Source organism: Leptonychotes weddellii, chromosome 12 (genome assembly GCF_054177405.1).
Source record: "Leptonychotes weddellii isolate Sample4059 chromosome 12, ASM5417740v2, whole genome shotgun sequence".
Lineage (NCBI taxonomy): Eukaryota > Metazoa > Chordata > Mammalia > Carnivora > Phocidae > Leptonychotes > Leptonychotes weddellii.
In genome coordinates, this window is record NC_138380.1 from 43,608,456 (window position 1) to 43,630,177 (window position 21,722).

The 21,722-nt window shown below is 37.2% G+C and overlaps 1 protein-coding gene across 3 annotated transcripts in view; it reads right to left on the reverse strand.

Annotated features, from left to right (window-relative positions):
• The window catches only part of TAX1BP1 (Tax1 binding protein 1), an 86,330-nt gene that overhangs the window by 11,903 nt on the left and 52,705 nt on the right, over window positions 1-21,722 (reverse strand). Inside the window, exons 13-16 of one of the 3 annotated variants that reach the window (XM_081800338.1) lie at window positions 20,911-21,036; window positions 18,089-18,160; window positions 5,416-5,461; window positions 4,789-4,937 (exon numbers count right to left, since the gene is read on the reverse strand). In XM_081800338.1, the coding sequence (XP_081656464.1) occupies window positions 4,789-4,937; window positions 5,416-5,461; window positions 18,089-18,160; window positions 20,911-21,036 (393 nt within the window). Of the gene's footprint in view, window positions 1-4,788; window positions 4,938-5,277; window positions 5,462-18,088; window positions 18,161-20,910; window positions 21,037-21,722 lie in introns of all 3 variants that reach the window. The other 2 variants (XM_081800337.1, XM_081800336.1) reach the window with 2 other exon arrangements.

Genomic DNA, 21,722 nt, shown 5'->3' on the forward strand with positions numbered 1-21,722 from the left:
AAATGCATTTGACAAGGTACATCCATTCATGGTAAAAACCTTCAACAAAGTAGGTTTAGAGGGAACATACCTCAACATAATAAAGACCACATATGAAAAACCCACAGTGATCATACTCAACGGGGAAAAACTGAGAGCTCTTCCCCTAAGGTCATGAACAAGACAAGGATGTCCACTCTCACAACTTTTATTCAAATACTACTAGAATCCTAGCCACAGCAATTAGACAACAAAAAGAAATAAAAGGTATCCAAACTGGTAAGGAAGAAGTAAAACTTTCGCTATTTGCAGATGACATGATACTATATAGAGAAAATCCTAAAAACTCTGCCCCAAAACTGCTAGAACTGATAAATGAATAAAGTCATGAGATACAAAATCAATGTACAGAAATCTGTTGCATTTCTAAACAATAGCATTTACACTTGCACCAAAAACAATAGATACCTAGGAATAAACCTAACCAGATGAAAGATCTATACTCTGAAAACTAGAAAATACTCATGAAAGAAATTAAAGACACAAAGAAATGGAAAGACATTCCATTCTTATGGATTGGAAGAATAAATATTGTTAAAATGTCCATACTTCCCAAATCCAGATGTAATGTAATCCTTATCAAAATACCAACAGTATTTTTCAGAGAACTAGAACAACAATCCTAAAAGTTGTATGAAATGACAAAAGACCCCAAAAAGCTAAAGCAATCTTGAAAAAGAAAAAACTGGAGGTATCTTCAAGTTATATTACAAAGCTATAGTAATTAAAACAGTGTTGTACTGGCATAGAAACAGACACACAGATCAATGGAACAGAATAGAAAACCCAAAAATAAACCCACAATTATATGGTCAATTAATCTTTGACAAAGCAGGGAAGAACATGCAGTGGGAAAAAGACGGTCTCCTCAACAAAATGTGTTGGGGAAAATGGAACAGCTACATACAAAAGAATGAAACTCAACCACTTTCTTACAACATACACAAAAGTAAACTTAAAATGGATTAAAGGCCTAAATGTGAGACCTGAAACCAGAAAAGTCCTAGAAGAGAACACAGTAATTTCACTGACATTGATCATAGCAACATTTTTCTAGACGGGTCTCCTGAGACAAGGAAAACAAAAGCAAAATCAAGCTATTGGGACTACATCAAAATAAGAAGCTTCTGCACAACAAAGGAAATAACAAAACTAAAAGGCAACCTACTGTATGGGAAAAGAGATTTGCAAATGACATATATGAGAAAGATTAGTATCCAAAATATATAAAAAACTGCTACAACTCAATGCTCAAAAAAGAAATAATCCAATTTAAAAATGGGCAGAAGAAACGAACATTTTTCCAAAGAAGACATACAGATGGCCAACAGACAGATGAAAAGATGCTCAACATCACTCATCATCAGGGAAATGCAAATCAGAAACCACAATGAGCTATCATACCTCACACCTGTTAGAAGAGCTAAAATCAAAAACACAAGAAACAACAAGTGTTGACGAGGATATGGAGAAAAATGAATCAGCATGCACTGCTGGTGGGCATGCAAACTGATGCAGCCATTGTAGAAAACTATGGAGGTTCCGAGAGAGAGAGAGCATGAGAGGGGAGAGGGTCAGAGGGAGAAGCAGGCTCCCCGCTGAGCAGGGCGCCCCATGCGGGACTCGATCCCAGGACCCCGGGATCATGACCTGAGCCGAAGACAGTCGCTTAACCAACTGAGCCACCCAGGCGCCCAACCAGGAAACACTCTTAACTACAGAGAACTGATGATTACCATAGGGGAGGGAGGATGGGTGAAAAAGGTGATGGGGATTTAAGAGTACACTTATGATGAGCACTGAGTAATGTACAGCACAGCTGAATTACTATACTGTATACCTGAAACTAACATTACATTGCATGTTAACTATACTGGAATTAAAATAAAAAACTTAAAGAAAAGATCTCCATTACTTTTCAAATGTTATTTTTCTCCACATTCAGAAATTAACTCAAAATGGACCAAAAACCTAAATAAGAGCAAAGACAACAGAAAACCCAGGGACAAATCTTCCTATGAATTAGGCAATGGTTTCTGAGATCTGACAACAAAAGTACAAGGAAAAATAGGATAAATTCGACTTTATCAAAATTAAGAAACTTGGGGGGTGCCTGGATGGCTCAATCAGTTGAGTGTCCAACTCTTGATTTCAGCTCACGTCATGATCACAGGGTCGTGAGATAAAGCCCTGTGTCAGGCTCTGCACTGGACATGGAGCCTGCTTAAGATTCTCTCTCCCTCTCCCTCTGCCTCTCCTCTCTCCTTCTCAAAAAAAAAAAAAAAAGAAAAAAGAAAAAAACTGTTGGTCCACATACTGTATTTCTGAGTAGCAAGGGTTTAGACCCATGCTCCCATTGCTAGGGCACCATATCAAATTCACAGGGTACTATAGGATAGTTTTAATCTTCTAAGTTAATGAAATATGCAGAAACACTCCACATTTGTCAGGTATCACAAGAACAACTAGTTCAAGATAGCTCAGTTTCAACATTCTTTTCAGTGACACCTTATCTTTGAGAAGACGCTGGGTATTTGGCAGCTGCTGAAATGTAAAGCATGTGCTTTGTGAAAATCAATGTGAATCAGGAAATGAATGTGGTCTGTCCCATCCAATTCCAAGGTTTGAGAAGGTGTACAGTGGTCAACAACCACATACATCCCATCAGTAACAGTGCTTATTTAAGAATGAAAAATAAGAATCTTTCAATTCAGTATATACTTTTTTTTTTTCAAATGGTTATTATACTTGTTAGGAAATTGTTAAGTATTTCTTTTGGCCTATAGGGCATCATAAAAAATTTACTTAGACGCCAAAGGTGCCATGAACTGAAAGTTTGGGAACCTCTGGCTTAGTCTATCTGATAGACTGATAGGTGGTTAGGACCATAGCTCCTATAGCCAAACTGATGAGGTTCAAATCCTCATCTGACTGTACCCTTACCAGCTGTGTGATGAAGCAAGTCAGTTAATCTTTCTGTTTCCTCCATTATAAAAGAAAACATCGTAATAGTTCCTACCTCACAGGACTGCTATGAAGAACAAATGAGTTAACATATTTAAACAGCCATGCACTAGCTGGCAAATTGAGAAATGTTTGGTGCCATCACGATCATCATAATTATGATGCTACAGTTATTGCTATTGCAATTATTAGGGGAAAGGGAGTCACAAAAGGCATCTAATCTGATAGTGGACCAATTTCTGGTGCAGAAAGGAGATCTGGCAAGTATATGACTGGAGTAGACTAGAGAACAGGCAGCCTCAACCCTGACTCTGAGGTCCTATGGCTGTTAATTACTCCCAGGACAGGGAACCAGAGAAAAGGAAGGGGTCAACTAAATCTGCTTTATATATTCTAAAAATTACTCATTAAAATACTTCACTTCCAAGTGATTTTTGTTATTGTAATGACAAGATTTTTTTAAAAGTCTAAATGTACATAAAAATTAGTTTCTGTCTAAAGTGAAAAAAATCTTCTAATTGCAAAATACAATTATCCAAGGTGCACCTATTAAGAGTCCTTCCCTCTCATTACCAAATCTAAGCATGTCAGCAAATGAGCACAATACTCTAACACTGCTTCTCATGGGTTTGCAGGAGGGCAAAGCACACAGATCAGAAAGAACATTCTGCTAATTAAACTGAAGCAGATGACTACGGAAGAGAAAGGCTTGTCACATGTAACATCTGTGCCAAGAATGATCAGATTAAATATGCAAAATGTGAAGTAAAGGTGTGAAAAAGCAGTAAGAATATAGTCTAGACCTTAAATAGGCTACAAAAGTTCTGACAGTTTTCCTAATTATTCCCAGTAATGGACATAGGAGGCCAAAAGGCAGGAGGGAGAAATACATTTTTCTCCATTATGGGTGTTGAGCACTAGGGCTAAAATCATGCCTGTCTGAACACTGATCAGTTTCTGCAAAGGTTAATAGCAATTAAATGCAGCAAACTAGATTAAATGAGAAACAGGTCATGATACTGCTGTACTTGCAAAGAGCACGATAAAGCATTTCTTTTAAATTCATCTTAATGCATAGGAAATCCAAAAAAGCTGCTATGAGGAAAAGAACTTATTAAATGGTGAAGAAATCTCTTAAATGAAATAAAAATAAAAATGACATGATACACAAACTCAAATTATCAGTATTGGGTTGCTGAAAGATTATTAAATACTAACGATGTCTAATTGTCATTAACACTGCTTCTTCCAACCTAGTACATCTGCAATCAAAAGAATATAGTAAATTACTCAGTGATAATTAAAATTAAACTATTTGTGACCATAGCTAATAATTTATATTTTCGAAAGTTGCTGAGTAAATCTTAAAAGTTCTCATCACAAAGGAAAAAAAAATTTGTTAATTATATGTGATAACAAATGTTAACCAGACCTGTAGTAATCCTTTCATGATACATACAAATACTGAATCATTATGCTGTACACCTGAATTAAAGGTATATATCAATTTTATCTCAAAAAAACTGTTTTAAAGATTAAACTGACAACTACAATATTGAGGTCATTCTCTGAATTTAATCTTTTACTTTAGTATAAATCCTAAAGTGTAAGTCTGAAGCATATTAATGGTTGATTTTTCCAAATTTAAATACAAGCAGGTTTTTCCAAAAATTAAACAATCACCATGTATACACAAAAACACACACTCTCTTTTCCACAAACATAACTCTCTACATGAAACAAAAAATAAAAGGAACAGGCTCAAAAAACAGAAATTCAATTTACTTTACTATCCTCAGGATCTTCTAAACCATCAGGCCGACTAAGGTTTCGAGCAGGCTGGCTGCAGACAACATTATCTTCCAGTCCCCAAGAAGGTACTCTCAGAGGTGGCCTCTGGATTTCATCTGGATAAAAAGCACCATCTGCTCCATCTGAAATAAAAATTTGGGAAGTGAAACCTGGTACTATAATTAGAATCTCTGTGTATAGCTATGATGAACAGGATATAAAGAACCATTTTTATGCATCACAAAAATGCCTTTTTAATCCCACTGATTTTTAAAAATAAGAATATATGTAATAAGCAAATAGACTACTCTTTTGTGCTGCAGCACTCCTAGAGGAACCCAGTTACTGTTAAACATTAAAACTACTGGTTACAAGATAATGTTTCTATTAGAGTTAACTGTACCAGTTTTCTAATCCCATTAATATACAAACCAAAAAAAACTCCATATTCAGTTAAGCTCAAACCAAAATTATTTTAATAACCTCTGGCTTCCTGTGTTGCATAAGGATTACCATACTGCAGAACTGGCTGTATATGTGGCACTGTGGGAACATGACCATTTTGCTCTGAGCATGTGTTGAGACACTGTGAGATCTTTTGAGGACTCTGGGAATTCTGACCTTCCATTTTCCTTTCTGCTTGATCTTCTAGATTCCTTTTAAGTTCCTAAAATTAACAAAAACAAAGGCAGAAAGCATTCAAATATTTTATAAGGGCAGCATTAAACATTTAGCTAAAATGTAATAAAATTACTTCCCTATTATTTTTTTTTTTAAAGATTTTATTTATTTATTTATTGGAGAGCGAGCGAGAGAGAAACAGCATGTGAGAGGAGAGGGTCAGAGGGAGAAGCAGGCTCCCCACTGAGCCGGGAACCCGATGTGGGACTCGATCCCAGGACCCTGGGATCATGACCTGAGCCAAAGGCAGTCGCTTAACCAACTGAGCCACCCAGGCGCCCCACTTCCCTATTATGTTTAAAGAATACAATTTAAAAGTCTGGCTCTCAACTTCTCATAAATGTCCCCTCCACATACAACATCAGAAGGCAGAATAAAGCCCCATGTATTTTCAAATTTATTTGTGCCAAGAGGCTGCCTTTTTTATTGAGCTAAGAGGAAACGGTGAATCTCTTACAACTTAGTTATTAATAAAAGTCAAAGGACGGGTGCCTGGGTGGCTCAGTCAGTTGGGCAGCTGCCTTCGGCTCAGGTCATGATCCCGGGGGTCTGGGATCAAGCCCTGCATCTGGCTCCTTTCTCAGCGGGGAGCCTGCTTCTCCCCTGCCTGCTCTTCTCCCTGCTTGTGCTTGCTCTGTCAAATAATAAATAAAATTAAAAAAAAAAAAAAAGTCAAAGGACAAAAAGCAACCCAAACTGCTTCTCTAGTAAACTCTACCAAATTTAAAATTTAAAAATACTAATCCCATATAAACTCTTTCAAAACTAGAGAAAAAACACTTCTAGGGACACCTGGGTGGCTCAGTCGGTAAAGCATCTGCCTTCAGCTCAGGTCATGATCCCAGGCGCCTGGGATCAAGTCCCACATCGGGTTCCTTGCTCAGCAGGGAGCCTGCTTCTCCCTCTGCCTGCCACTCCCCCTGCTTGTGCATGCATGCTCTATCTCTCTCTCTGCAAATAAAATCTTAAAAACAAAACAAAACAAAACCCCACACTTCTGAACTTACTTTATTTATAAGGCCAATACTATCCTAATACCAAAGTCAAACAAGGACATCAGAGGAAAACTGCAAACCTCATCGCTCATGAATACTGATACAAAAATCCTTAAGAAATCAAATCCAACAATATTTAAAAAGATATTGGGGATTTGTCTTGTTTTGTTTTTAAGATTTTATCCATTTTTTTTGACAGAAAAAGCGAGCACAAGCAGGGGGAGCAGCAGGCAGAGGGAGAGGGAGAAGCAGGCTCCCCGCCGAGCAGGGAGCCCGACACAGAGCTCGATTCCAGGACCCGGGGATAATGACCTGAGCCGAAGGCAGACGCTTAAATGACTGAGCCACCCAGGCGCCCCAACCAAGTGGGTTTTTATCACAAGAAAGCAAATTTAGCTTAACATACAAAAATCAACATAATTCACTATGTTCACAGACTAATGGGGGAAAAAAATATCGTTTAAATAGATGAAGAAACATTTTACAAAATTCAACAGGCACTCATATATTTTTTAAATCTCAACTAACTAGAAATAAAAGGAACATCCTTAATATGAAAAAAGGCACTTCAAAACCCTACAGTGAATATTAATGGTGAAAAACTAAATGATTCTACCTAAGATCAATAATAAGGCAAGGATGTCTGCTCTCATCACTTCTATTCAACATCGTACTGGAGATTCTAAACAGTGTATTAAGGCAAGATTAAGATTAAGGCAGAGTGAAAAGAAGTAAAATCATCTTTATTCAGAGGATATGATCATATATGTAGAAAATCCTAAGGAATCTACAGAACTAGGAGAATGAGTAGATTTAGCAACACTGCAATATAAAAGATCAATATATAAAATCAATTGTATCTCGATACATAAGCAACACACAATAAAAATGAAGTTTTTAAAGATACCATTTATAGTAGAATCGACAGATATTAAAATACTTAGGAATAAATTTAATAAAAGATGTTCAAGGCCTGTACACTAAAAACAACAAACATGCTGAGAGAAATTAAAGAGAACCTCAATAAAAAGAAAAAATATGCCACATTCATGTACTGGAAAACTTGGCATTTTTATAAATTCCTCCCCAAATTGATCTATACATTCAATACAATCCCAATCAAAATCCCAGCAGGCTTTTGATAAACTGACAAGAACGAACCCTGAAATGCAAAGGTCCTGAAATAGCCCATTTCTAAAAAGAACAAAGTTGGAAGACTTACACCTGATTTCAAGACTTACAATAAAGCTATAAAATCAAGAGACTAGAATGTTGATATATGGATAAACACAGATTAGGAGCTGGCAAAATTTTTCCATAAAGGGCCTGATAGTAGATATTTTCAGCTTTGTAGGACACAGTCTGTCAAAACTACTCAAATCTGCCTCTGTTGTTGCAGCCATAGGTAATGCCTAAATGAATGGGCATGGTCATATGCTAATAAAACTTTGTTTACAAAATAGGCCATGAGCCATATTTGGCTTATAGATGTTAGTTTGCAGACCCCTGATATAAATCAGTAAAACAAAAGAGAAAGTCTAAAAATATACCCATACTCATAGTCAATTAATTTTCAACACAGATGCAGAAATAATTCAATGAAGGAAAAGGACAGTCTTTTAAACATAAGCTTAAAAAACTGGGTATCGGGGCACCTGGGTGGCTCAGTCGTTAAGCGTCTGCCTTCCGCTCAGGTCATGATCCCAGGGTCCCAGGATCGAGCCCCACATCGGGCTCCCTGCGGGAAGCCTGCTTCTCCCTCTCCCACTCCCCACTTGTGGTCCCTCTCTCGCTGTCTCTGTCAAAAATAAATAAAATCTTTAAAAAAATAAAAAATAAAAACTGGGTATCTACAAATAAACTTTGACTATATATCACACCATACAAACAATTTATTTTACTTTATTTTTTTTAAGTAGGCTCCAAACCCAGCATGGAGCCTAACACAGGGCTTGAACTCACAACCCTGAGATCAAGACCTGAGCTGAGATCAAAAGTCGGATGCTTACTGACTGAGCTACCCAGACGACTCCCCCCAAAATTAATTTCAAATGGATCATAAATCTAAACATAAGAGCTAAAGCCATAAATCTAGTGAAAGAAAAAAATAGGTGAAAATCTTTGTGACCTCGGATTAGGCAAAAATTTGTTAAGACAGGATACAAACAGCATGAACCATTAGGAAAAATATTGCTGTTAGACTATTTTCAAAATTAGAAGCTTTTGTTCAAAGATATTTTTAAAAATGAAAAGACACTGGAAAACAGTATGGAGATTCCTCAAAAAGTTAAAAACAGAGCTACCTACGACCCAGCAATTGCACTACTAGGTATTTACCTAGTGATCCAAAGAGTCACATGCACCCCAATGTTTCTAGCAGCAAGGTCTACAATAGCCAAACGATGGAAAAGAACACAGATGTCCATCCATAGATGAACAGATATAGAAGATGTAATGTGTGTGTGTGTGTGTGTGTATACACATATACACACACACACTAAAATATTACTCGGCCATCAAAAAAAAAAAATGAAATCTTACCATTTGCAATGATGTGGACGAAACTAGAGAGTATTATGCTAAGTGAAGTCAATCAGATAAAGACAAATTATATGATTTCACTCATATGTGGAATTTAAGAAATAAAGGATCATAGGAAAAGGAAGGGAAAAATAAGACAAAATCAGAAAGGGAGACAAACCGTAAGAGATTATTAAGTATAGGAAACAAACTGAGGGTTGCTGGAGGGGAGGTGGGTGGGGGATGGGGTAACTGGGTAATGGGCATTAAGGAGGGCACGTGATGTAATGAGCCCTGGGTGTTATATGCAAATGATGGATCCATCACTGAACTCCACCTCTGAAACTAATAATACACTATGTAAATTAATTGAATTTAAATAAAATTTAAAAATAAAAATGAAAAGGCAAGCTACGTATTGGGAGAAAATATTTCCAAGACATATGAAAAAGGAATTGTATTTAGAATATATAAAGAACTCTTAAAACCAAATACAACCAATAAAGATAACCCAATTAAAAAACAGGTAAAGATCTCAACACTTCACAAAAGAATATATACGAATGGGGGCACCTGGCTGGCTCAGTAAGTAGAGCATGCAACTCGCAATCTCAGGGTCATGAGTTTAAGCCTCATGTTGGACAGTTTTAAGTATATATACTTAAAGAATATATACATATGTGAATGGCCTTTTAAGCATATGAAAAGATGCCCAGCACCACTAGTCATCAGGGACAATTAAACCACAATAACACTGCACATTCACCAGCATGACTGAAATTAAAACTCAATAATACCAACTACTAATGAGGCTACAGGGCAATTGGAATGCTCATACACTGCTAGTGGGAATGCAAAATGGTACAGCCACTTTGAAAAACAATTTGGCTGTTTCTTAAAAACATACCCATCATATAAGAAAGCGATACCATTCCTAGGCATCTACTCGAGAGAAATGAAAACTTACGTCTACAAAAAGAAGAATGTTCACTGCATTATTCATAGCAAAACACTAGAAATAATCCATATGTACACATCAGCTGGTAAAATGATTAATGTCCAACCAGTGAATGGGTAAATTCTCCATGACTGCATTTATACGAAATGCTAGAAAAAGTAAAACTATATAGTGCCAGAAGGTAGATCAGTGATTGTCTGGGATTGGAGATAGTTGATGGAGTTGACTAAAATCAAGCATGAAGGAACTTTGTGCAGTAATGGAAACACTCTACAGTTTGAATATAATGGTATTTACAGAACTATATATATTTATCAAATTGCACTTAAAATAGGTGAGTTTTATTACATGTAAACTGTACCTCGATAAAGCTGTTAAAGAGAAAAAAAATCAACCAGAAATTTTAACCACGGATGTAAGAATGGAAAATTTCATCTGTAAAGTAAAACTCAGCTGTTTTGCTAATGTCATCCCGTGAGAATAGAGATGAGATCCTATGTCAGCAAATTTTTACCTATATAAATGACCATTAAATGAAGTAACCTTGAAACAGAGTTAAGTCATTATCACTGAAAGCAAAACTGGTAAACATGAAAAATTCAAGTCAATTTAGGTTTGAGAAGAGATACAGCAATTAGAAGTTCCTCCTAAGCCTGTGAAAAGAGTACAGAAGATATGTGAAATAATAACATATTACAGGATTGGGTAAACGAATGATATGGCTAGAGCACAGGGTGCATGTGAAGAGCAAGAGAAAAGACAAGTTTAAGGCCAGATGTGCCAAATCTGTATCATACAGTTTACTACAATGGGCCTAACAGTTCTTGAACAATCATAACATGGCCCTTTAGTAAAGTTATTCTAGGAAAGCTATACTGGGCACACTTGAAATTGGGCATACTTGAATTAGCAACAAGCAGGGGGATGGCATGACATGGTAAGCTAGAGTCAGACTGACCTGGATTTGCTCATCAGCTCCAGCGCTAATAACCCTGAAGAACTTACCTTCTCCAGCCCTAGGACTAGGACTACTAAGAAATTAGAGAAGTGTTCAGAACACAGCAGGTCCTCAATGGAGGTTCCCTCATCTCCTGCCATGACTCAAAAAGTGCTGCCATGTAATTCAAAATTGTGAAAGTGCAATGGGAGTAGAGAAAAAGTGAAAGCAAATTCAAAAAATATTTCAAAGACAAGTCAAGAGGAAAAGGACAGGAACGTAGCAAAAGATGTAGATAGGATAAACTGCTACAAAAATTTAAGCCAACTACCTTAGAAGAACATGGTGAAATTCTTCTGTAAGCAAACAATAAACTACTTAAATGGAGTCAAGGGTTTCATTGTAAGATTTACGGTAAGTCAAGCAACTTCATAGAGATTCCAACGTAATAAAGAGTTCCCTGTAAGTTAATACTCCTCTCCTCTACCATCAGAGATGCTATATATCCCCTGCAAATAGGATGCAGGGTAAGAAAAGGACCAGTAACAAGCAGCTTTGATTCCTCATGAGGGAAACTGGAGGCAGGGTAAACAGAACACAGGGACACGAACAAGACAGCCATAGGTAGGTTGTTCGGTAAATCAGAAAACTGAGCTCTTGACTTAGAAAATCTGATTCTCAAATTTGCATTCACAACACCCCCCAAAGGGTCCATGTTTAGAATTAAGGAGATAAATGAACTTGGATGAGGAAAATAAATTTGTATCTTTTCACTAACTTTGAACTGAAATTTAGCATTTTTTCAATTATGAATGTAGGCAAAAAAAAAAAAAAAAACACGGCAATAGTTGCAATACCTTTAACTTTGTCACCTACAGAATCATAGATATATTCACTTCATATTACAGTTATTGCAGCCATCTCAACACAGCCTTTATATTTCACTACCTTGAAATTATGGTAATTATTAGACATGCTAAATCTTAACATTTTTAAATAAGCACATATACTACCTGTCACATATATCATAAACTTGTTTTAATATTTTAACTATTTCGTGTAACTCGTTTCCATTGTGATTCTCTTTTTGCTTTATTCGTTTAAAAGTATTTCTGGGGCACCTGGGTGGCTCAGTCGGTTGAGAAACCAATTCCTGATTTTGGCTCAGGTCATGACCTTGGAGTCCCGAGATCAAGCCCTGCATCTGGCGCCGTGCTTGGCAAGGAGTCTGCGTGGGATTCTCTCTCTGCCCCTCCCCCCACTCACACTTTCTCTACATTAAATCTTTTAATATATATTAATATATAATATATATATTTGTCATAAATATATAATTTATATATTTTATATTAATATATTTAATATATATTACACAAATTTCACAAGACTATCAAAAGGCCCTTAGAACAATCATGGTCAAGAACTCCTGTTAAGACCTTCTCTACCTTCAAAAACATGTATGACATGAAAGTGGTTAACTTACCTTAGCAAAATAATATTGATGGCTGATTCATAACTCTCCTAAAAAGCCTCCACGATTTAAGAAATAGATTTTGTTAGGGGCGCCTCAGTGGCTCAGTCAGTTAAGTGTCTGCTTTTGGCTCAGGTCATGATCCCAGGGTCCTGGGATTGAGCCCCACATCGGGCTCTCTGCTCAGCGGGGAGCCTGCTTCTCTCTCTAACCCCCTCACTTGTGCTCTCTCTAGCTAGCTCTCTCTTTCCCCTAAATAAATAAAATCTTAATAAAAAAAAAAAAAGATTTTATTAGGAGTCCTCTCTCACAGTTCCAGGGCACAAAAGTTTGTTTAGCTGGTTTGCCTCTCCTAGAGTGCTTAAATTAATTAATTCAACTAATATTTAACTTCAAATATCAGGTGCTGTACTAGGAGCTACAAATACAATGGTGAATAAAATAGAAGCGATTCCTCTCTTCATGGATCTTACAATTAAGCAAACGAGGCAGATGTTAAGTAAGCACAGAAATAAATATTAATTACAAATTATGTTAAGTGCTATGAAATAAAGTACAGGTCCCAGGTTTGAGTTTAATAAAGGCACGTACTTCAGACTGAAGGTCAAAGAAGGCCTTACTGAAGAAGAGTCATTTATCCTGGGAGTTGAAGGATGAGTCAAGGGGCGGGGGGGAAGGCGGGGAGGAAGGCGGGGAATAGCACCTGGGTGGCTCATTGGATTAAGCATCTGCCTTCGGCTCAGGTCATGATCCCAGTGGCCTGGGATTGAGTCCCGCATTGGGCTCCCTGCTCAGCAGAGAGCCTACTTCTCCCTCTCCCTCTGCTGCTTCCCCTGCTTGCGCTCTCCCTCTCTGTCAAATAAATAAATAAAAGCTTAAAAAAAAAAAAGAGTCATTTATTATTTATTCTGGGACTTGAAGGATGAGTCAAGAGTAGTTGGTGGGGTGAGGGGCAGCGCCTGGGTAGCTCAGTCAGTTGAGTGTCTGGCTCTTGGTTTCATCTCAGATCGTGATCTCAGAGTTGTGGGATCAAGCCCTGTGTCAGACTCCAGGGTCTGCATGGAGTCTGTTTGAGATTCTCTCCCTTTCTCCCCCTCCCCACCTCTGAGCATGCATGCATGCATGCTCTCTAGTAAATAAATTTTTTTTTTTTTAAGATTTTATTTATTTATTTGACAGAGAGAGAGATAGCGAGAGCAGGAACACAAGCAGGGGGAGTGGGAGAGGGAGAAGCATGCTTCCCGCCGAACAGGGAGCCCAATGTGGGACTTGATCCCAGGACCCTGGGATCATGACCTGAGCCGAAGGCAGACGCTTAACGACTGAGCCACCTAGGCGCCCGTAAATAAATTTTTTAAAAGAGTAGTTATGAATAAATATTTAGAGGGAAATAATACAAATTCTGGGATATACTTGAAAAAATATCTCTGGGGAGAGGAGGGAAGGTAATTATGGTTGCACAGATAAGACAGCCATAAAGTATAACAATTACTGGTGTTGGGTGAGGAGTACAACAGAATTCATTCTATTATTCTACTCTCGTATGTTTAAACTCATAAAAAAAAAAAAAAAGAGTCCAACAAAGTAACAAAGAATTGTAGGCAAGAATATTTCTGGCAAAGGAAATGAATGAGGGCCCTGAGAAAATAAAGCAATTGGTGAGCTATAAAGCCTGGGTGACTAGAACATTTCTCAAAGTGTGGTTCCCAGAGCAGTAGCACTGGAACTTAGAAATGCAAATCTCAAGCTCCACTACAAACCTACTAAAATAGAAACTTTGGGAGTGGGCCCAGGAATCTGTTTTAACAAGCAATACAGGTGATTCTGATGGAAGCTCAAGTTCAAGAACTACTAAGGGAGACTAAAATAGAGGATAGTGAAACAAGACATTGTAGCTTCAGATGGGAATAGAGAGAAATGGAGGCCAGTCATACAAAGTATCACAGGCTATGTTAAAAATTTTGGGTTTTATTTTACGTGCACAGGAAGCCCATTATGGAGCTTTAAGCAAGGGAGTGATCAATTTTACATTTTTAAAGGTTACCTGGTGTTCTGAATAACCTTTTTACCTGAGTCAAGAGTAGAGAAAGGGAGTGACCTCATGGAAGATGGCAGAGAAGGAAGTGTGCCTGCTCCTTGGCAGTTACTAGCGCAAGGAATTGAATCCTGACATCACTTGAGTGACCTTGGAAATAGATCTATATCCATGAGGTAACTGAGCCCCATCCGACACCCTAATTGCAGACTTGGGAGAGGTCTAAAGCCAGAGGACCCAGTTAAGCCATACCTGAATTCCCTACTCACAGAAGCTGTGAAATAACAAATGTTTTGAGCCACTAAGTTTTTGGGAAGTTTGTTAATGCAGCATAATACAGTCACTATATTACTGAATATTTCAGCCATTTATATAACAATAACTTACAAGTGGTTATAATCACCCAGGACTATCTCTATCCTGCATAAAATTTCAAAATAAGTATGTATATGTATATAAAACACAACACTATATGAATATGAATTAGTAATTATATATATTCTATACAATCTTATGTATAAGTTATACATATAAATCAGATATGAAATGTATGTTTTATACATGTAAAATATAGAAAGTATCTTGACTGCTTCTCTCTAGGATTAGCTAGTATCTCCAAGCACAATATACACTTAGAGCTGGGTTTCTTTGAAAAAGTTGTCTGAAGTATTTGGAATATATTTCTCTTTTCTCTTTTTTTTATAAAGATTTTATTTATTTATTTGACAGGGTAAGAGAGCACAAGCAGGGGGAGCAGTAGGACAGGGAGAAGCAGACTCCCCACCGAGCAGGGAGCCCGATGCAGGGCTCCATCCCAGGACCCTGGGATCATGACCTGAGCTGAAGGCAAACACTTAACCATCTGAGCCACCCAGGCGCCCCTATATATGTATTCCTTGGCAACTTCTTGTCAGATCTGTTTAGAGCATCATTGTTTTAACTTTGCAATATACCTGGCCAAACCTCATACCAGAAATATAAAAAATCATTTTCTCACTCTTCATCTGTCCTATTGTTTTAATTATCTTTTTTTTTTTTTTTTTAAAGATTTTATTTATTCATTTGACAGAGAGAGACACAGCAAGAGCGGGAACACAGCAGGGGGAGTGGGAGAGGGAGAAGCAGGCTTCCCGCTGAGCAGGGAGCCTGACGTGGGGCTCGATCCCAGGACCCTGGGATCATGACCTGAGCCGAAGGCAGACGCTTAACGACTGAGCCACCCAGGCGCCCCTTGTTTTAATTATCTTTAATCCATTGTTTATTTGCAGGAATCTTTTTAACCCACTTGCCATTTTGTGTTACCACACACTGAAAAGGAAAAGGAGGGAGAGAAAACGGGGGGAAGAGGGAGAAAAGAAAAGGCTATTTGAATATACTCAAGTGTAGCAGACAGGAAAAAAAAAAAAAAGAACTTCAAACAATCTCAAATTCTATTCCTAATAGGAATCTTTCTGATAGTGATATGGCTCTAGCAATTCTGAAACTGTTTTATGTGGATTATCAGATTTAGCAAATGAATAGATACGTGTTGGTATTGTTGGACACGCAGGATTCTCAGTGTGGAAGGCACATATACAAATAGGAAAAGAGGAAGGCAAGTAAGAACCATGTGGAGTTCGACTAGAACTCATAATATCTAAAATAATGTTTCTTAGTTCTGCCCACTGAAAAGATCTAGAAGCAATGAGCACCAGTAATCATGGACACACCTAGGGCCCATATTTTGTTTTCTAAATACCATCTTCCACTAATACCGAACCAGAAACTCCTTGGAAAAGAACTAATTCCAGGGTTGGACCAGGGCATCTTTCTAGTTATTAAAAAACAAAAAACAAAAAAAGAAACTGACAATTTCAAAGATGAGTTAAGAAAGGTACAAGATGAGCTAGAATATCTTACAATGCTAGAAAAGTACTACGTGCTCAAAAAACCAACATCACCCTTTTGATACGGGGGCATATCAGGAACCAGCTTGAAAATGCTCCCACTGACCAAATCTAGGACTGCAGGAACATCAAATTAAGAACAGTAACAAATTCTAATTCACTGACTAAAGAGTTCATACTGATGACTGTCAGGTAAGAAGACAGAAAGATGGAAGGAAGACATCCATGGGCACGAGCAAAAAAAAGAAATGTAAGCATTGGGAATTATCAAGCTTATGGTATCAGATACAAGATTCCCAAAATTCTAGTTTTTGCTTAGAAGCTTGAATTTTATCATTGGCAACAAATACTACCAACTGTTTTTCCATAAAGTAACAGGCTTGCTTCACTTCTTTTCAAGAAAATACCTGCCGAATACCCTACTTTGAATAAGCAAATTTTGTCTATTAGTCATTCTTTAATAGGGAAATGATATGCTATGAAAAGAGCAGCTAGTTCAGCTCACAACCCAAACAACTGCACAAGTGTTTCACCTTAAGATAACCATCATACCTGATTAGGTAGAAGTGCTTTGGGGGTACTCCCCATTTCATCACACAGAATATTAAAAAGATGTGCACCCCAAGGTCAAGCCTCAATAAGATTATTTTACTGTTTCATTATAAGTGAGACTGGCTTTTTTTTTTTTCCTAAACTGTGAATGCAATAGTTAAGATGAATATGGTTAACTATACCAATGCACTCTGGTGCAACTGCCTTGATTCAAAACACACCACTGCATGCAAATGTAACACGGCGGGGTGTCGGGGGGGAATATATATACATATATACATGTAACTCAGTGGGGAATAAAGCAAATAACATTGTAGTATTGTGAAAATAGTTTTCAATTTTGTAGACCTCTGAAAGGGGATGGAGACCACCCCCCAAAAGACCTCAAACTACACTTTGAGAAATGCTGCACTACAGCATGTTTTACATTATAAATGTATGCTCTGTTTCAATGTTAGGTTATGCTATAAATCGTTAAACAACTTCTAAAATGTTTCCTATCACAAAAGAAAACCAGATAGACATTATGTATAATTTTTAAATTTTTTACTCTTCCTAAATTTAAACATTATAGTTTATTGTTAAATACAAAATACGTAACAAAGACCAAGTTAAATTTCAATCCTTAAGTATTTTCTTCATAATATAAAGTAAAATATTTAAAAATATTATTTACGGGCGCCTGGGCGGCTCCACTGGTTAAGAGTTCAACTTGATTTCGGCTCAGATCATGATCTATCAGGATCATGAGATCAAGCCCTGCATCAGACCCTGTGCTGGGTATGGAACCTACTTAAGATTCTCTCTCTCCCTTCTCCCTCTGCCCTGCCCCCAACCTCCACACGTTATCTCTAAAAATAAGTAATTTTAAAAAATAAAATTATTTAACTGTAAACATTCTCCACTGAGAGTACTAACAACTGTTTCAGTCTTTTCTTTATTCATTTAACTTTTTTTCAAACCCACCTTCACATGACTGTAAGATGTGTATCTTCATAAGCTGTAGTATCATTCATCGTCATGATTTTTTTTTAAGATTTTATTTATTTATTGGGGGGAAGTGCACACGCACCCCCTCGCACAAGCAGGGGGAGGAGTAAGGATATCAAGCAGTCTCTGTACCAAGAGCAGAGTCCCACACATGGCACCTGATCTCACCACCCTGAGACTATGACATGAGCCAAAACCAAGCACCAGACGCATAAACAATCAAGCCACCCAAGCACCCTGAAAGATTTTTTAAGTACACTGTTCAATACCTTTTCCCTGGAGAGGTTTTCCAAACGTGAAGTTAGACCATTTATTTCTTTGTCTTTCTCCACCAACTGAAGCTGAAAAAAGAAATCATCATTAATCTTTTTCATTACCTACTCTCTCCTTACACACCAAGAGTTAGTCTATACCATTCTATCAAAATTCCAATTACCATATCTGTGTATTTTTCTTAGTGTATTTCTTTGAAATCTCTAGATTACTTCTCATTATTGACCAACTTCCCATACTCATACAACTTCTCCCAGTTTACATAAAATTTCACCTACAATATCATCCCCTCGTGCTCTTTTTTGTGTCCACTTCTTGAACTTCACAATTAGAAATATGAGTGTTCTCCAAAGTTTCTTCTTTGGCTTCTATGTTCTCCCTGAAAACTCCCTTTTTTCTATGCCTTCACAACTATGATCCCCATGGGAATAAATCACTAATATTTACTCACATGGCACACATCTTTCTTTCCCCAAACCTGTCTTTTCAATTGATGGGTGACATGTTTTCATTGTTTTTTCCACACTTTAAGGGCAAAAGGTCCCAAACCTACTTTTCTTACTTCCCTTAACGGATATTACCAATCTCAGAGCCCACTGTGACTGAAGCTAGGAAGCTGTTACACTTCCTCCTCCTCTTCTTCCTCCACTCTCCAACATTTTCAGTCTCTTTAGTCATTCATTCACTTAACAACCACATTATGAATACAAACACAAACTTATTTTTCAATTATTTCATGTCCTATTCAATAATAAGTGATCAGGGAAGGTACCCAAGGGGGTGGTCTTTATTACCAAGTAATTCTGAGAATACTTTTAATTTTCTTACCTTCAAACACCCTTCCCACCTGTAAATCCTCTCAGGGTTACCAAACTGTTTTCAAAAAGACCTACTATAGTTGGGTCCTTTTACTCCTAGGAAATTCTTAATAGCAAATAGCACTCCAATTCCATTTTAGGCCCCCCAAAATGTGGTTTAAGCTATCTTTCAAGTCCAATCTACACCACCACAGACATTAAAGTCCTATTACTCAAGACAGCTCAAAATTTCCAGGCTGTGCTCTCCACTTTTCACCTCCAAATCTATATAAATGCTTTTCAATCTGCTTAAAATGATGCTTCTTTCTTTTCCCAGCTCTGCTTCTCCCCTCCAGTTTGGTCTTTCAAAGGTCGGGTTTCTCCATGCTTAACTCCTAAATATTCCACTGGAAACAGCCCTAAGGTACTTCATTAATTAGACTTCTCATTCATGTAGAACTTCATCCCATTTTGCCTTGTCTAGTGAGTATCTGTGTCTAAACAGTACAAAATAAGGGAAAGGGCACTAAACAAAAAGCTAAGCACCTTTACCAGCTGCATAATCTATAATGCTGTTTAATTCAGATGCTCACTTCTACCATGATCTAAATGAACTAAAAACATTAGCTAGCTTCCCACAGGTTTGACAGATGACTACCTGAGTCGTGAATGCCATAGTTGTGAGTATTACCATTATACTTTTAAGCAATCCCTATTAGATTATAAACTCCTTAAACATACATAGCACTGTGCCTTACTTGTATGATCACCCACATAAGAGCTAACATAGTGGGCGCCTGGGTGGCTCAGTTGGTTGGGCGACTGCCTTCGGCTCAGGTCATGATCCTGGAGTCCCGGGATCGAGTCCCGCATCGGGCTCCCTGCTCGGCGGGGAGTCTGCTTCTCCCTCTGACCCTCCTCCCTCTCATGCTCTCTGTCTCTCATTCTCTCAAATAAATTAAAAGAAAAAAAAAAAAAAAAAAAAGAGCTAACATAGTGCGTGCTCACTAGCTCTCTCTACATACAGGCTTTAATTTTACTAAATTATTTTTTCTAGTCAATATGCAAAGATAAAAGCTCATATAAATTCAGTATTCACACTTTATAAATAGTAAGGGAAGCTGCCAGCCACTGAAAACAATATCCACAGGAATCTCATAAACAATAATAATCTCATGAATTAGAAGTTTGAAATTTTCATTCTGACAAGAACTACCAGTAAAATTACCTATAATGTGCCACCTTCTCCAGGCCCCAGAGGGGAAACCTAAATTCTTGGTGTCTTTAAGAACACCACATTTAAAAATTAGATTGTAAGTACAATTAGCTATAATATAGCAAAGTTAAATCATGTAGAACTTCCTGGTCTCTAGTCACACACACAATATGCAAATTATATGTAAGATCTCAAAATATGTAAGATTATACTTTATTCCTTAAAGCAAAAATAAACAGGCTGCTAATCTTTTTCTCTAACAGTCTTACAAATATCCTTTACCATTTGGGCTTATTTGTTGCCTAGTATTACATTGGCAAAAATAATTAAAATTATGATTGTATCACTTTGCAGTATTTTGTAGGATCACAAGTAAAACATTTTGGTGATTCATTTAATAGCTTACATAAATTTTAAAATTACTGATCATGTATTATTATGCTCCCACAAAAACGTAAAGGCCCTAAAATAATTTTACATACACATTCATGTCTGTTTCTAAGTGAATAGGACAATGAAATGATCACTTTTCATCTTAGAAACTAAGCATGATTTAAAAATAAAATTTTAATTAGCCAACTGAGTGCACAGAATTAAAGTCACAATGGCAACGCATGTATTTATTTTCTCAGTTCATAGTTAATTAACTACACTCAACTAAATATGTAGTACATATTTATACACAAAAATACAATTCCAATTATCTATATTAAAACTGCCCATTAGATTGGTAAAAATTATAGCTAACATATTTGCAAAAGTACCAGGTACACTATGCCTCAAACTATACAAATACCGAACTTACTCTGTAATTATCCTCTACTTCAGCTAGTGCTAGTTTTACATTTTCAGCAATCTTCACTTGCTCTTTCCATTTCAGTTCCATTTTTGCAAGTTCGTCAGCATACTTATTGCATTTTGTTTTCTCATCCTAAACGAAATTAGCATAATTACACAAAAAGATTTTATTTTATTTTTTTTTTTAAGATTTTATTTATTTATTTGACAGAGAAAGACACAGCGAGAGAGGGAACACAAACGGGGAGTGGGAGAGGGAGAAGCAGACTCCCTGCCGAGCAGGGAGCCCGATGCGGGACTCGATCCCGGGACTCCAGGATCATGACCTGAGCCGAAGGCAGTCGCTTAACCAAATGAGCCACCCAGGCGCCCTACAAAAAGATTTTAAATCCAAATAGAGCCAATAGCTATATAAATCTATTTAGATATTTGCTGAATGTTTCATTATAACATTGTTTTAACACTATCAATACTGAAATAACCAAATGTAAAAAAAAAAAAAAAAAAAGGAAAAAAATGTCAGTGGAAGATGGGACAAATCATTTTATTTTATTTATTTTAAAATTTTATTTATTTATTTGACAGAGAGAGAGAGAGAGACAGTGAGAGAGGGAACACAAGCAGGGGGAGTGGGAGAGTGGAGAAGCAGGTTTCCCGCCAAGCAGGGAGCCCGATGTGGGGCTCGATCCCAGGACCCTAGGATCATGACATGAGACGAAGGGAGATGCTTAATGACTGAGCCACCCAGGTGCCCTGGGACAAATCATTTTAAATCCCTACAATGGAATAGTATATATTTAAAAGAACAAAGATCTACAA